The 14058-nt window shown below is 38.0% G+C and overlaps 1 protein-coding gene across 2 annotated transcripts in view; it reads right to left on the minus strand.

The window, feature by feature from the left end:
• Nucleotides 1–13748, minus strand: part of SETD3 (SET domain containing 3, actin histidine methyltransferase) — a 53994-nt gene extending 40246 nt beyond the window's left edge. For both annotated transcript variants that reach the window (XM_044435859.1, XM_044435860.1), the window contains exons 1-6: nucleotides 13590–13748; nucleotides 7504–7613; nucleotides 7020–7112; nucleotides 4645–4793; nucleotides 2291–2363; nucleotides 1149–1405 (exon numbers count right to left, since the gene is read on the minus strand). In XM_044435859.1, coding sequence (XP_044291794.1) covers nucleotides 1149–1405; nucleotides 2291–2363; nucleotides 4645–4793; nucleotides 7020–7112; nucleotides 7504–7606 — 675 coding nt within the window. In that variant the 5' untranslated portion in view covers nucleotides 7607–7613; nucleotides 13590–13748. The remainder of the gene's footprint in view (nucleotides 1–1148; nucleotides 1406–2290; nucleotides 2364–4644; nucleotides 4794–7019; nucleotides 7113–7503; nucleotides 7614–13589) is intronic.
• Nucleotides 13749–14058: the final 310 nt, after the last annotated feature.

Here is a 14058-nt window from a genome sequence, read left to right on the forward strand (position 1 = left end):
GGGCTGATGCAGCATGGTTCTCCTTATGTTCCTGTGTTCATTGAGAAACACTCTTTGAATCCAATTCTTTAGCCAACTGTGGATCCACCTGTTACTTGGCTATAGAACCAGACTCCTAAAGTGCTATTCAATGGTACCGTCTAAGATTGGAGAGAGGCAGTAAGTGGATAGTTTTAACAATGAGTATATGCTCTTACAATGAACTGCAGCCCCTCCTTAAGTGGAAATGTATTCCTTACCAAAATATATTAGGTGTACATAGAGATGGTGACTTACCGAAATATATTAGGTGTACAACACGAGAGTGGCTACAAACAGTAGCCCCACAGGGAAAGAAACCTGCTTTCAGAACAACTGGGTTCCTGCCAGCACTCACTGCACCATTTTAAATAGTTCAACAAGCATAAGGATTACAGGATTTACCCTTAAAAATCAAATATAAATTATCATACATGTATGACAGAAAGAAGATTGTATGACTATTTTTTCCCAACCAGGAGGTGTGTGTGTGGGGGGGGGAGCTTAACATCCACCACGTTAAGAGAAAAATATGCTGTATTTGTTAACACTGTTCCATCCTTTTCCAATACTGTGAAGCAGCTCAGTATCAGATAGATTTCAAAAACAGTACAATGTGCAAACATAATATACAGATATATACACTATTTATAGATACTATTACATTGCATTTATAGCCTGTCTTTCTCCCTCTTGCAATGAACCCAAGGTAGCTTGTATGGTTTTCCTCCTGTCCACTTTTTATGCTCACAACAACAACCCTGTGAGGTATGATAGGCTAAGTGTCATTGGTTGCCAGTGAGTACTAGGATGGCTGAGTACTAGGATCCAATCCAACACTCTAGTCAGTGCAACATACCACATATTGCACTCCTACTAGGAGTCCTTTCAATATTTAACACCCCTACCATGTGTACACACACATATAAACTATCATAATTAAGCCATTTTCTATTTTAAGTGAAAAAATTAATGGCAAAAAAATCATTTTAGTATGGTTTAGGGCAATACAAATATGTGACCGCAGTACTCAAAACTTTAGAATGTTTAATAAAAAGATGTAATGTAATGTTTAATCTTTTATCTTTTTATAAGCCACATTTACTGAAGCTTCTGTTCTAAACTCTTACCTGGATAACTTTGTAGAAATACGCATACTGTCGAACAGTGTTTTTATATTGGCTGAAAACATCATGTATGGCCTGAGTTGACTGAAGATACTGAACTTCTTCTTCTTCAAAGTAAAGAGGGGTATTGTATTCACTTGGGAGAGTTTGGATGTAAGGCAGCCAGAAAGAACTAGGGTTGCATCGTTCACAAAGAAGGTGGAATGCTAGCGTGATGTTTCCCATCGCTTGGAGAATTCGGTCTTGAGAATACAAAGATCCTAAAGCAGTAAATCATTAGGAAAATCTTAGTCTCTACAAAGAAGAAATCCTAAGTGCTTATTAAATCATTATTTAAAAAAAGAAATATCAACAAAGTGTCTTTCTTCCAGTAATAGGCATAAAATGTTTATGTCCTCTTATACACATTTCTGTAACTTTTAAACAAAATCTAGACATCACTGTCCAAAATCTTTACAAAATGTGTTTCATGAATTTCACCACAGGTTGGCTACAATCCAGCATGCTGACTTCCCTCAGATTAATGTGACATTAATGAAAAAATTAGACTGATTGCTATCAATGGTATTAGCAGGAAGTAAGTACCTTCTACCAGCAGAGGTCAAGAAATGAAAAGATATGTAGGATACCAGCTTGTTCCCAATTTTCTATGATTCAATCATAGATTTAAATGCACTAATGCAGAGGTGGCCAAAGTTCAGGTTTGTAGGATCTAGTTTTCTTTTAAGTAGATCCCCAAGATACATCAACCAGAACTGGAAAACTTGTTCCACCAGTACTTACTATTCATGTTGTGCTGGAGGCCACATATACTAGTGCTACACTAGGGGCATAAGCAGAGGAGCAGCACTGGCTACTGCCTAGGAATTTTGTTTTCATTACCAGAACTAAGCTCTCAGACTTTTCTATCCCTGGTTTCTTCATTCCAGCACCACATTTTCCTTGGAACTACTGTTAAAAAATTAGAAGTCTGGGACTCCTACAGTTCAGTTCAGCCAGAAATCAACCAACAGATCCCAGTAAACCTTCTGACCACCTTTGCACTAGCCAATTCTATTTCGCAATTTACAGCATTGTACCACTGGGACATAATTCCATCAATATGAGATAGGCGTATTTCTAATACACTCAAAATATTATCTTACCCAAGACTGAATTTTTAGCAGACTCAACCGTCATCAGCAATTTTCTGGGAACCCAGAGAAAAAGTTCTTCAGCCTATAAAGGCAACAGAAAAATTCACAATTTTACTGGTAAACAGAAAGCATTTGTAATTCTACAGACAACAGTATGCACGTCATATATAAGGCCTTTGAAATGACACTAGGATGAGTGGCAATTGCTTTTAGTGAACTTCCCAATCAAGAAGTGTCTAAGCCATAAAAACAGCTAGCCAAGGACTGCTGTATGCCTATGCAAAACTCAGTCATGGCATGGCCATCTTTCTCTCTTTTGCCCTTGAGGACTAATGCCAACATTAGAAGATTATTACACATATTCAAACGATGACACCCAATTCCACCTAGCAGCTGCTCAATGATCACGTATTTTAAAATGCAACACAGCTCTTTAGTAGTTTGCAATTCTTTCTCAAGAAAATAAGGACAGTTATGCTGGATTAGCCCAAGATCCATCTAGACCCCCGCTGTGTCTACACATTGCCAACCAGATATGCATGAAAAACTCATAAGCAGTACATGAGTGGAATAGTACCCTCCTGCTCATGTTCCCCAGCAACAGGTATATATAACCTTACTGCCTCTGATGCTGAAGGAAGCACGTAACCATCAGGACTAATAGCCATTGACAGCCTTGTCCTTTATGAATTAGGCTAATTTCCCTTTAAAGTCATCCATATTTGTGCTCATCACTTTATCTTGTGGAATAGAATTCCACTGTTTAACCATGCACTGGGTAAAGAAGTATGTCTTGCAATCTGTCCCGAATCTATCACCAAGCAGCTTCATGGAATAACCTCAAGTCTAGTATTAACAGAGAGAAAGAAAGGAAAATGTCTCCTCATGTTCTTTCTCCACAGAATGCATAATTTTGTACACCTTCCTATTTCCCCTTACTCAGCATTTTTCTAAACTAAGCATTCCCATATGTTGCAACTTTAGTTGCTCCAGCTCCTTGAAGATTTGAATTGCCCTATTCTACATTTTTTTCCAACTCTACAACATTTTTACAGTGCATTACCAGAATCATACACAGTATCCCAAACACGGTTATAAAATAGATCTGTATGACCCTGGCAGTTTGATTTTTTTCTAATTATGCCTAACATAGAATTTGCCTTTTTCACAGGAACTGCGGACTGGATCAACATTTTCATTGAGCTGCATACTACAAACCAAAGCTCTTGTTCCTGGTCAGCTGACAGTAGCTCAGACCATCAGCATAGATGTGAAGCTGAGTGTTTTTCCACGAAGTATATCACTTAACCTTATTCCTGCTGAACCCCATTTATCATTTTGATGCCTTAGCTCCAAGTTTGGAGAGATCTCTTTGGGGCTCTTTGAAATCCCATTTTGTTGTGCCCAGTGTGATTTAGAGATCTGTTGGACTGAGACTCAATCAGTTTTGATTTAAGTCACCACTCAGCAAACAAAGCTGACTTTTGACATTGGGTCAATCACTGACTCAGTAATCTACCTCAAAGGATTCCTGAGAGGATAAAATTCAAAGGAAGAGGACCTCATAAGCCACCATAGGCTCCATGCAAGAGGGAAAAGATGGGCGGAGGGGGAAATATTATATTATTATAATAAAATCTAACCACCCTAAAATAGCTTGGTGTCGCTAGTGAATTTGGCCACTTGACTAAGTCCTTTAAAGTACTGGTCCCAATACAGATCCCTGTAGGACCTCCCCTGTTTACTTTCTTCCATTGGGAAAATTTACCATTTGTTTCTGCTCACTGTTCTCTGTTTTACTGTTACAGTTACGTTTTACCATTACTGATAATGACATTTTATTCCATGGAAAGATAAATCTACTCAAGAGTGTTTGGTGAAGGCCTTTTTGAAGACCAGGTAAACATATGCAATCCAAGAAACCTCGATTGCGGTTTGAAGAGACCATGATACAGTAATTTGCTGAAACTAAATAAATCTGTGGCTGAATTGGAAACTAACAGGGGGGCCCTATGCATACCACCTGGAACACCTGAATAGGAAAATGAACTATGAATGGAACAAATAAGAAAGACTGGCACTGACAGAAGTACAGACTAATTGGAGGAGAATGGCTAAATGAAATCTAGCCACTATTTTTCCTCCCTTGATATAATTAATACGGTGACTTCTTACAATGATACCAGTTTTTGAGGATGGAAGATCTTTTTTCTGACAACAGATGCGATTTGGACAAAGCAACAACTAGTCAATAATCCCAGGTACATGTCTGTATGGCAACTCTGTTACCAATTTCATTTTCCAATTTTGTGCATAAGGCATGGGTTTAGTTAGGTGGCCTTGAGAAATTATGTTATACTCACTTTTATTTCTCTTGTGGCTCTCAAACCAAAACCCTCTTCTCCAAAGTTATCCACTTCAAAACCTTCTGTGGAGGCACCATTGTCTCTGGCCCATTTGATTAGATCACTGAAATAATCTTCTCTTTTCCCATCAAATACAACAGATAAACCTACGTGTATATTTAATAGCAGACAGAAATATATGATGAACTATTGTTAACTGGTATATAAAGAACTTTTATCTATGTATAATAGCTTTAAAGTGTGGACAATGATAATGCAATTTTAGTTAACCAGAATCAAGAATTCTCAGAATAAAAGATAACCTCACCAGGCAAAAGTATTAGCAAGAAACTTCCAAGCTCCTGAGTTCTGGGGAAGTGAAGCATCCACTACTAATCAATGTAACATGATGATTAATTTTCCTTTTTTTAGGGAGTAGGGATGATACAAAATTATTTTTCCTGTAAGGAGGCTTTACTTGCCAACAAAGGAAATGGTGAAAGTGACAAATTACATCAGAACAAGAGGTAAAGTGACAGATAACGCTCTACTGTAAATTACTGAATTTTAATAAGTATAAAAAGGTTAAATTTTTAATGTTGTGTATTATTTTATTTACTTACTTACAATATTACATTGCAATGCTTTCTTTTATACTGAGGAAATCTTTTTTTTAATTTAACTAGGAAGAAAGTGCATCTCCAAAGCAGCAATTCTGTTTTCCCGTTTCTCTTTTAAAAACTGAATATGCATCTGAAACTCTTCAGCAGTAAATTTAAGCCAGAATATTTTTCATTAAATAAAATGAAAAAACATTACTTTTCACAGTGTGATCATTGGAATTCCCTATATTCAAAATATATTCTGCTTAGAATTTTTAATTGTGGTATCACAAATAACAGAGAGAGAAAAAAGAAAAGCTAAACACAAGGAAGGATTACCTTTAGAAACAGGGAGTTGTGTTCCCTATTGCAAGCAAATATCATGAAACAGTGCTAGTCTAAGAATAACATCATTCTGATTACAGTCAGAGACCAGACCAAAGTAAAACATGAAATGACAATACAGAAATATTGGGAAAATATAGGTAAATATTAGCCATTGGTTATAAAGTGTACATAAAGGTGCCAGTAACACATAATTTTATGTATGGTGAGCATACATAAAGCTCTGTATCAATTCAAATGCTGAAAGGATCTTTTGCATAATGTAGCAACCCACACTACAAATAAACTACGTAGTATGTGGGTTGTTCATGCACGTGACCAATGATAGGATTTATGGCTTCATTTTCCCTTCTTCCTTCCACCTTAGTCCTCCCAAAGGTATCAGAGGACCTGCATGGGAAAACTCAGTCTTCTTGCTTCTTCCCAATACATGACAAACCCTTTTATGATCACTGCAATCCCTCCTTCTACCTTCCATTTACTTTTCAAAGACCACTTTTCCAGATCCCCAAAGTGACAGCTTCTTCAAAGTGCCCAAGAGGCACACTGAAGCAGCTCTCAACGGTTCACCACTGCATTCTTTTGTACCAGAAGTAATTTGGGGGGAGGATGTTGGTAGTTTGATATTGCATAAATGCAAAACTCTGACATTGTGAAGTTGATGCCTTGCCTGGCTAATGTCCTGGTACATACGATCAAAGCAGGGAAATTGACAAAACCAGATCAATAATTTTCGCAGACAATGTGCATTTGGTGAGCATACCAAAATATTGAACCATTAAACACCTGATGATACGATACTATTGTTAGGGAATGCTGAATATCAGCTATTCTAGGTTTTCAAGGAGGAAACACAATACAGATTAAAGGTTGAATCCAGGAGCTTTCCTTCCATGGAAGGAAGGCTCCACTCATGGAATGTGCCCAACCCTATTTTCATTCAGCAGGGTCACCTGACCCTCACTGTAGCATTTTTAAAAGGCTGGAGAGGCTGCTGTGGGGATAAATCCATTTCCAGCACCACAGCTGCATGCATCTAAATCTGGATAACAGCTGTAATAAATAACAGTTGAAACCAACCCCATATTTAGCAACTGAATATTCAAAATACTTGAAGTGGTAACTGAAACTTCAATGCTGAGGCATGAATAAACAAAATATGTATAGTACCTACAAGTTCAACATTCAGGCATGAATATTTAAAATAATTCAAGTGGTACCTTCAAGTGGTATCAAGGCACTCCACCCAACCCTACAACAAGATTTGTCTATTTTGAAAACTTCTGCACAGTAACAAGAAAATAACCCATTTCAGAATATTAGAACATGTAATATTTTTGACTGTCAGGCTATACTTGAATTTGGAAGAAGGGTTTTAAAAAAGCAACAGATGTTTCAAATTTACTTCTGATCACAAGCAATTAGAAATCCCTTATGTTTCTTTACCTTTCTGTTTTTTACGAATTCTCTCAACAAGAGCTCGGATCTGCTGATATTCTTCCCATTCCTTTCCAGGACCTGGAGTTGGACTGCTGCATTCTGAAAGAATAAAACAAAATAATGTTTGGTTCACTGCATTTAGCTCTCCTCCTTCTGAACATCAAGAGCACTACTATGTTTAATTTCAACAGAGAATATTTGTTATTGGGCAGTATATATGCTATAAAAAAACTTGAGGCTCAGCACTAAAAATTGAAATGTAAAGAAATCATGAACTTCCACTATATTCAGAACTCAGGGTTAAACCTTGGACAGACTTGGGCACTTATCTGTTTACTGCCCAATCAAAATTATTTGGGTGGCTTTTAGTAATGAAAGCTTTCATTTTCAAAGTTAAATACTGAGCTGAAATTAACTCTGTGTACTGTTTCCATGCTACTTTATTTACATTCTTATCCCCTTCCCTTGAATTTAAGGATTATATACTTACTCTGCAACAGTTCACTAATTAGATTCAACATCTCTTTCGGAGAGACGACTGCTGTAGCTCCAGTACCTGACTTCTGAGTTTTCACTCGGCTTTTCTTCCCCATCTTTCAGCTTTAAGAGAACAGCAGTAAAACAAGCAAGGTTTTCTGTTATTATATTAACTTTTGGGCAGCAGGAAGATTTCATATTCTCTCTTACCACAGTTACAAACATATTGTCTGTCTTGTGGGAAAACGGAGAGGAAAGGTGAAGGTGTTCAAATATTCAGAAGGCTTAAGAAAAAACCTGGCATACTATAGAATTTTTTTTTTCAAAATCTCATAATTGAAGTATACATCATCCATATATATTACAAGAAAAGCACTGGTAGCCTTCCATGCAAGTTGTCAAAATACATATATACATAAATTTAGTTCAGTTAAAATACTGAACTAATGGGATTTGATTTTCACTAAGACAGATGTTCATTGGCAGCACAGAACTATCCAGTGGCAATAAAATACTTGGCTTACAATCTATCAACATAAAGCAGTTTATCTCTTTGTGAACTCAGAAGACCCACTGATTTCAGTGGGATTTACTTGCATGTAACCAGGGTCAATATACTGAACTAGGATAAGTAGTGTTTACCTGTACAAACAACCAGTGCTTAAAATCTTTTATTCTGCTTGTTTGTGTTAGAGTATCAAAACATAGATCTCTGTACAGATTTATGCACAGAGATCTTCTCTAAAAAAGAAGCTGTCAACACTCACTAATATGCTTGGGTACATGCACCAAAGTGCATCTCCAAATATAGAGGATCCAACTACCTTGGCACAAATAAGCATGTAAGAAAAGCTACAACAAGACTTTAAGCCAATCTCCACTCTAACTCAAGCTGGTCAAGATTTTGTGTTCAATTTTAAACTGTTCCACCAGAAATATTTCTTTGATGAGATACTAATACATTCTCTTCCTTCTCAAGCATTGGTTTTATAAAACAAAGAAATGTTCATTCAGTATTTTCCTTCAAAATGCACTCACATTGCATTAAATGATTGTCTAAACAAAGAATAAGTTAATTAGTGTAAGTCTTATACAATAAGATTTTTCAATCTTATCAATCAAGCCATCACAGAAGTATGATAGTAAGATTAGACACATTCTGAAAACATGCCATTAATAAAATGCTCCAGCAAATGCTGCACAACCCAAAACAGTGGTGCAAGTTGTAAGTATCCCAAAGAAAAGCAAAATAATCAGCATAGTGGAGCCACGTCTAAAAATAATTATTTTTATCAGACCTCTCATTTTAAGACATTAAACAGAAATTTTGAAATCTAAAGTATGGTAATACCACACATACAACATGATATATATAGTACTATCCACATATATGGTGCTCTACAAACAGTGAAAAGACAGGCCCATATCCTAAGGGGCTTACAATCTAGAAAGAGATGTTAGTTACACTAGATTACAGGTTTATGCCAAAATATCTTGAGTACTTAATTTTGATAATTCAATTTTTAACTCTTTGTGTAATCCCAATGAATTCAAAAAGCAAAAACTATTTAAGGAGTGGCTATAAATCTATACAAGATTTGCTAGAATCTTAACTGTTTACTATGCAATAGGAACCATATTACTAACAGAACTGACCTCCTCACCTCTAGTTTAAACTTTAAATAAAACTTTTTTAAATTAAAAAGAAATAATTTATTTTGATCCAGGCCACTCTTTAAAACCTAACCCCAGTGTAACTAACTTAAGGGAAAGGGACTTCTAAATATAGGAGGGATGAAAAGCTCAAGGGCCCAAGCGAAATTACCCTGGTTAACATCTAGAGCTTCAATGAAAGACATAAAAAGCATGTATGCAGAACAGAAAGTCCTCACTGTCAAATGAACCAACAAAACAATAAGAGATCTGACTTTTTTGTTGAAACTGTATTATTAGTCTTAAGGCTAGCAACACTAATTCATTGCCAAAGTAGGAGCAGAATTAATAGGCACATGCTTTTCATCACTGTACCCAAGGCCACAGCTTGAAAACTTAAAACAGAGCTGCCTGTATATAACACCAAGATCCAGGCAAAAGAAAGAAAGTACAGCAGGAGTTATATTTTTAAATCACTATAACGCTAAGTAAAGTTGGAGCCAACCATTCTAGAGTGGAACTCTGGTGAGACAAGTACCATATATATGGGCCTTAGAATTGTGTACCTCTCATATAATGTATATAATTTATATACATATAATGTATATAATTTATATACTGCCAGTGGTGTGCACAGTGTTTTATAGAATACAAGAAGCAGGATGAACAAGGGAAGAATATGCAATTGCTTCAAGTACACATTGCCACTCATCTCATCATTGTCTGTTCTTGTCCTTAATATCATATATAAGAAAACATGCCATAGTCTACCAGTTATGGTAAGATCTGGACACGTATTCACCTTTTCAACTTCTAGAAAAATAGTCTAAGGGTACAAATCTATGCATATTTAGACAGAAAAAAGTCTGACAACTCTCAGCATTCATCAACCAGGCATGCTAAATTGGGAACATCAGGAGTTGGCAGAACCTTTTTCTTTCTAAACATACACAGGATTGATCCCTAAAATTCTACTATTAGCATGGATGAAGTAAGACAACATCAAAAATTAAAACAGACAATATCTGTAGTTATTCTAAGCCCTCACAATACAGTCAATTAAATCTTGAACTCTTCAACTTATTTCTACCTTCTTTCAAAGTCCAAACTAGTTTAAAGTTAATTATTTATTAAGCACAAGATTCAAATGAATAATTTTAGAAAGAAAAAAGCAGCTTTTAACACTTAAAGGGAATTTTAAAAGAATTATCCTGTGAGCTTTTAAAAACAAAAAGTGGGCTGCATAACTGGACCAGAGGCCTTTCTAGCCCAGCACTCCATTGTACTTAATCAGAAAAGGCAGCAAGAATGTCATGAAGGAAGCCATCCCATTTGTCCCCAGCATCTGACAATTAGAGGTGTATGTCTTCTGAACAGAGAGACTTCAATTTTATTTCTTGGGGCTAATTGCTGCAAAACCTAAATGTAATTTAATTATATTTTATACTTTATTATTTTTGCAATTGCTTAAGGTGCTACTGTTGTTGAACTATTACAGGAATTCAGCCCACAAGCAGAAGTTAGTATGCTTTGCAATGTCTCCAGATTAGAACTAAGGCTGATATAACTGATAAAGAAGCTGTCCTTTCAACTTCCTTTCTCAAAGTGACTGGCTGAACTAGAAATTCTATATTATAAAAGTGAATTCTACTTGTGTTAGTCATCATAAATGAATTGTGCATCACAGTTTTACTTGTGAATCAAAATAGTTCCTTTCTTAAATCAATGGTAGGCAATATACTGCCCTCCATGTGTTTTGTACTACAGTTCCCATCTACCCCTGCCACCATGCCCCCAACGATCAGGGATTATGGGTGTTGTAGTCAGGAACCTCTGAATGACACCTGTAAAGTAATAGATATGTTAGATTTCAGCAGACTTCTGCAGAGAGGCCTACTTCAATACCCAAGCAATGGACTTTTCTCTCATTAATTCCATACTGCAACTTAACTTTTGTTATTTTTCTTACTTTAATTACAACATAAAGCATTATAACTCAGGCATTAAGGTTAACATTAGCGTTTTCTCCAGTAAAGTATAACAATTACAGTCAATAGATATTCTGATGGAAAGTGAACTAAAATTATTGTATACCAGTACAACAATATACCTACTGGATTTTTATCAGTTAAAGGAAAGAGAATATCATTCTGTAGCATCTATCAAAAACTGTCTCCACTTCTCCATACAGCACAAGTCCACTGCACACCAGCCTTTTCCTACTTTGTCATATGAAGGTTCTCAAATACTACAATATATATTAGTTTTGATCATGTTCTGAAAACAAAACCTTTGTTATGTAAATATTCTCTAGAGGTAATCTAATTGAAAACCCTTCAACAGTATCAACTCACTAACACACTTGTCTGTCATAAGCAAAGAGAAGGGCATATCATTGCACAGGTACACACAGAAGTAGTAATAAGATTAGTAAATCAAGAACAGATAGCTTAAATCAGCCAGCCATTTTAATAAAAGAAAATGAACCCCAAAGGATTGCGGAAGCTAACAATTTTATCTCATTTTTCTCTGGTTCTTATTACTCTTCTTTGCTGGTGTGTGTAATGGAGAGGTACACGTGGTGTTCAACTGAAATATAGTGAGGCAAGTAAGATTTCAAGAAATGGAAAATATCTATCACAAAAGTTGACAAATGAAGACTATGGTGATAAATGCATAACTACTGAAAAAACTAACAGAAGAAAATATGCAAAGAAACCCAAGCAAAGCAAATAGTATCACACCATTATCTATATACCATTCGATAGCAACCATGACTCTGCTAATAAATAAGACACTGTACATTAAATGTGTGGGTGAATAAATATAGTACAGCAATAAAGCCATTAAAAATGAATATGTGACTGAATAAATCACAATTTACTCAAAAGAAAATTTGGTAATGTAATGAGAATGAAAGATCCAAGATGCAAACAAATGCAATCACTCCCTGAGAAATGTTTGGTTATGAGCAGGTGAAAGCTGGAAAGAGGAACTGTAAACATGTTCGGCAAACAAGATCTAAAATGGCTTTGGAGATTTATATAGAGCACACAAGTAGCCCCTTATAGAACCAGACGAAGCTGAAGCCAAATCTAGAAGATTACTGAGTTGGAAAATGGTAGCTTCACCCAGCTATGATGAAGAGGCAGGAATAAGGGCATCACCTGCACAAACAGGACAGAGATTTATGAGAAAGGGGAAATGAGTCACTTGTGACAGGTCCTGGTGAACATGTGCATATTGTGTATTATTAAAAACCAAAATTATTACCAGTATTTTATTCTAGACTGAAACTCTGCTGCATTAGTAATATATAGCTATTATGAGTAAATACATAAGTAACATAGTATCTGTGAGAAAAACAAAGTTAGCACTAATGTCAAGAACTGATGAACGCTACCATGAGGAGAGTAATGAACACATACACAGGAACTACATGTTAATTAAAGGTAGTAATAGGACTGAAATAAAAGGAAAGTTCTAGAGAAAGAATTATGAGAATCATATACATAAAAGGGTCAGTAAGACTGGCAGGGATTACATCAAGAGTGGATTCAAAAGATGATACTCCCTGAAACTACATTCCTCACTTCAAGATGACAGTGTGGCAGCTAGGCTATGTTATAACCAACTGCAGGAAATATTTGGAAACCACATGCCAAAAGACAGTGAGATGAAGGGCAGGCTGTCATAGGCAGCAATGGAAAGGAAGCCAAAAAATTGTGACTATAATTTTAGCAAAGGAAGAGGGGCTGGAAACTAAGAAATAAATGAGATGGACAGCAAGACACATAAAACGGGGGCGCAGGAAAGGGAAGCCATCAGGCAGGAATACAACATGTAGCTAAGGCACTGAGAAATGAAGAGTGGAGATTAAGGCACCTGGGGCTGCTACCTCATGCAAATTTATTTGAATGCGAGTCTCGCTGACCTATTACGGGCCAGCTCGAAAATAAACATGCATGGGGCTCTGGTCGAATCTGATGGGCTCATCCCGCAGCGTAAGAATGTCTGAATATCCTATATATATCCTATATATACAGACACAATCCTACGCGTGTCTGAATATATTTAAGAGCACAGGATCGAACTGCGCGAGTAGCAGGAAAAGTCAGGCCAGGCCCCTCCACCTACTATTCTAGAGCGGATGCCTACGGGGCTAAACGCCGTCAGCGATGACACCCAAAAGGAGAGGGCAGTGGTTGTTCCGGGTTAACTAACACGGCGTTGCGTGGGCGTGATCGTGAAGCGAGAAGGAAAGAGTGACGAGGCGACCTCCTCCTCGACGACGTGCGTCGCCCGCTCCCTGCGACGAGCGCAGGCGACGACTACGCGGGGCCCCCAACACGGGGGCGAGGGAAGGCGCCAGGGCGAGAACAGGCCCCCCTCGGAGACGATATGCATAAGTGCGCGTTAGGGGAACAGAACAGGCCTCCCCATTACCTTTGAGCGACGACAACACGGGGCTCAAAATCCTCTCACCGGACGGCTGCCCGGGATGTGAAGGGCGAGGGGGGAGAGGCAGCGGCGGCGGCCGCGAAGCCAACCACAGCCCCGCCGCCCCTCGCGTACAGACACCCCACTCACTCCGCGCTGGGGCACTCAGCGCTTGCCCCGGTCCGCCTGAAGCTCGGCCCCGCCCATGTCCCCGTAAGGACCGCGGGACGCCATTGGCTCACAGGTGTGGCAGTGGGACAGCTGGCCAATCCTCGCTTCCCCTCAATCACCTATGGCATGCCGGGGCGGGGCGGGCCGGGCCGTGTACGCGAGAGCGTGAGCAGAGAGAAGAAGCGGCGAACGGAACGCCACAGGGAGGAGGTGTCGAGAACCTTGATTGGCAGAGACACTTTCTCCCTTTCTCTCCCTGCCCCCCCCCCCCCGCCGCCGTCCAACCCACCTCTGCTGTCTTCGG

Source organism: Varanus komodoensis, unplaced genomic scaffold (genome assembly GCF_004798865.1).
Source record: "Varanus komodoensis strain SLA01 unplaced genomic scaffold, ASM479886v1 scaffold3, whole genome shotgun sequence".
Taxonomy (NCBI): Eukaryota; Metazoa; Chordata; class Lepidosauria; order Squamata; family Varanidae; genus Varanus; species Varanus komodoensis.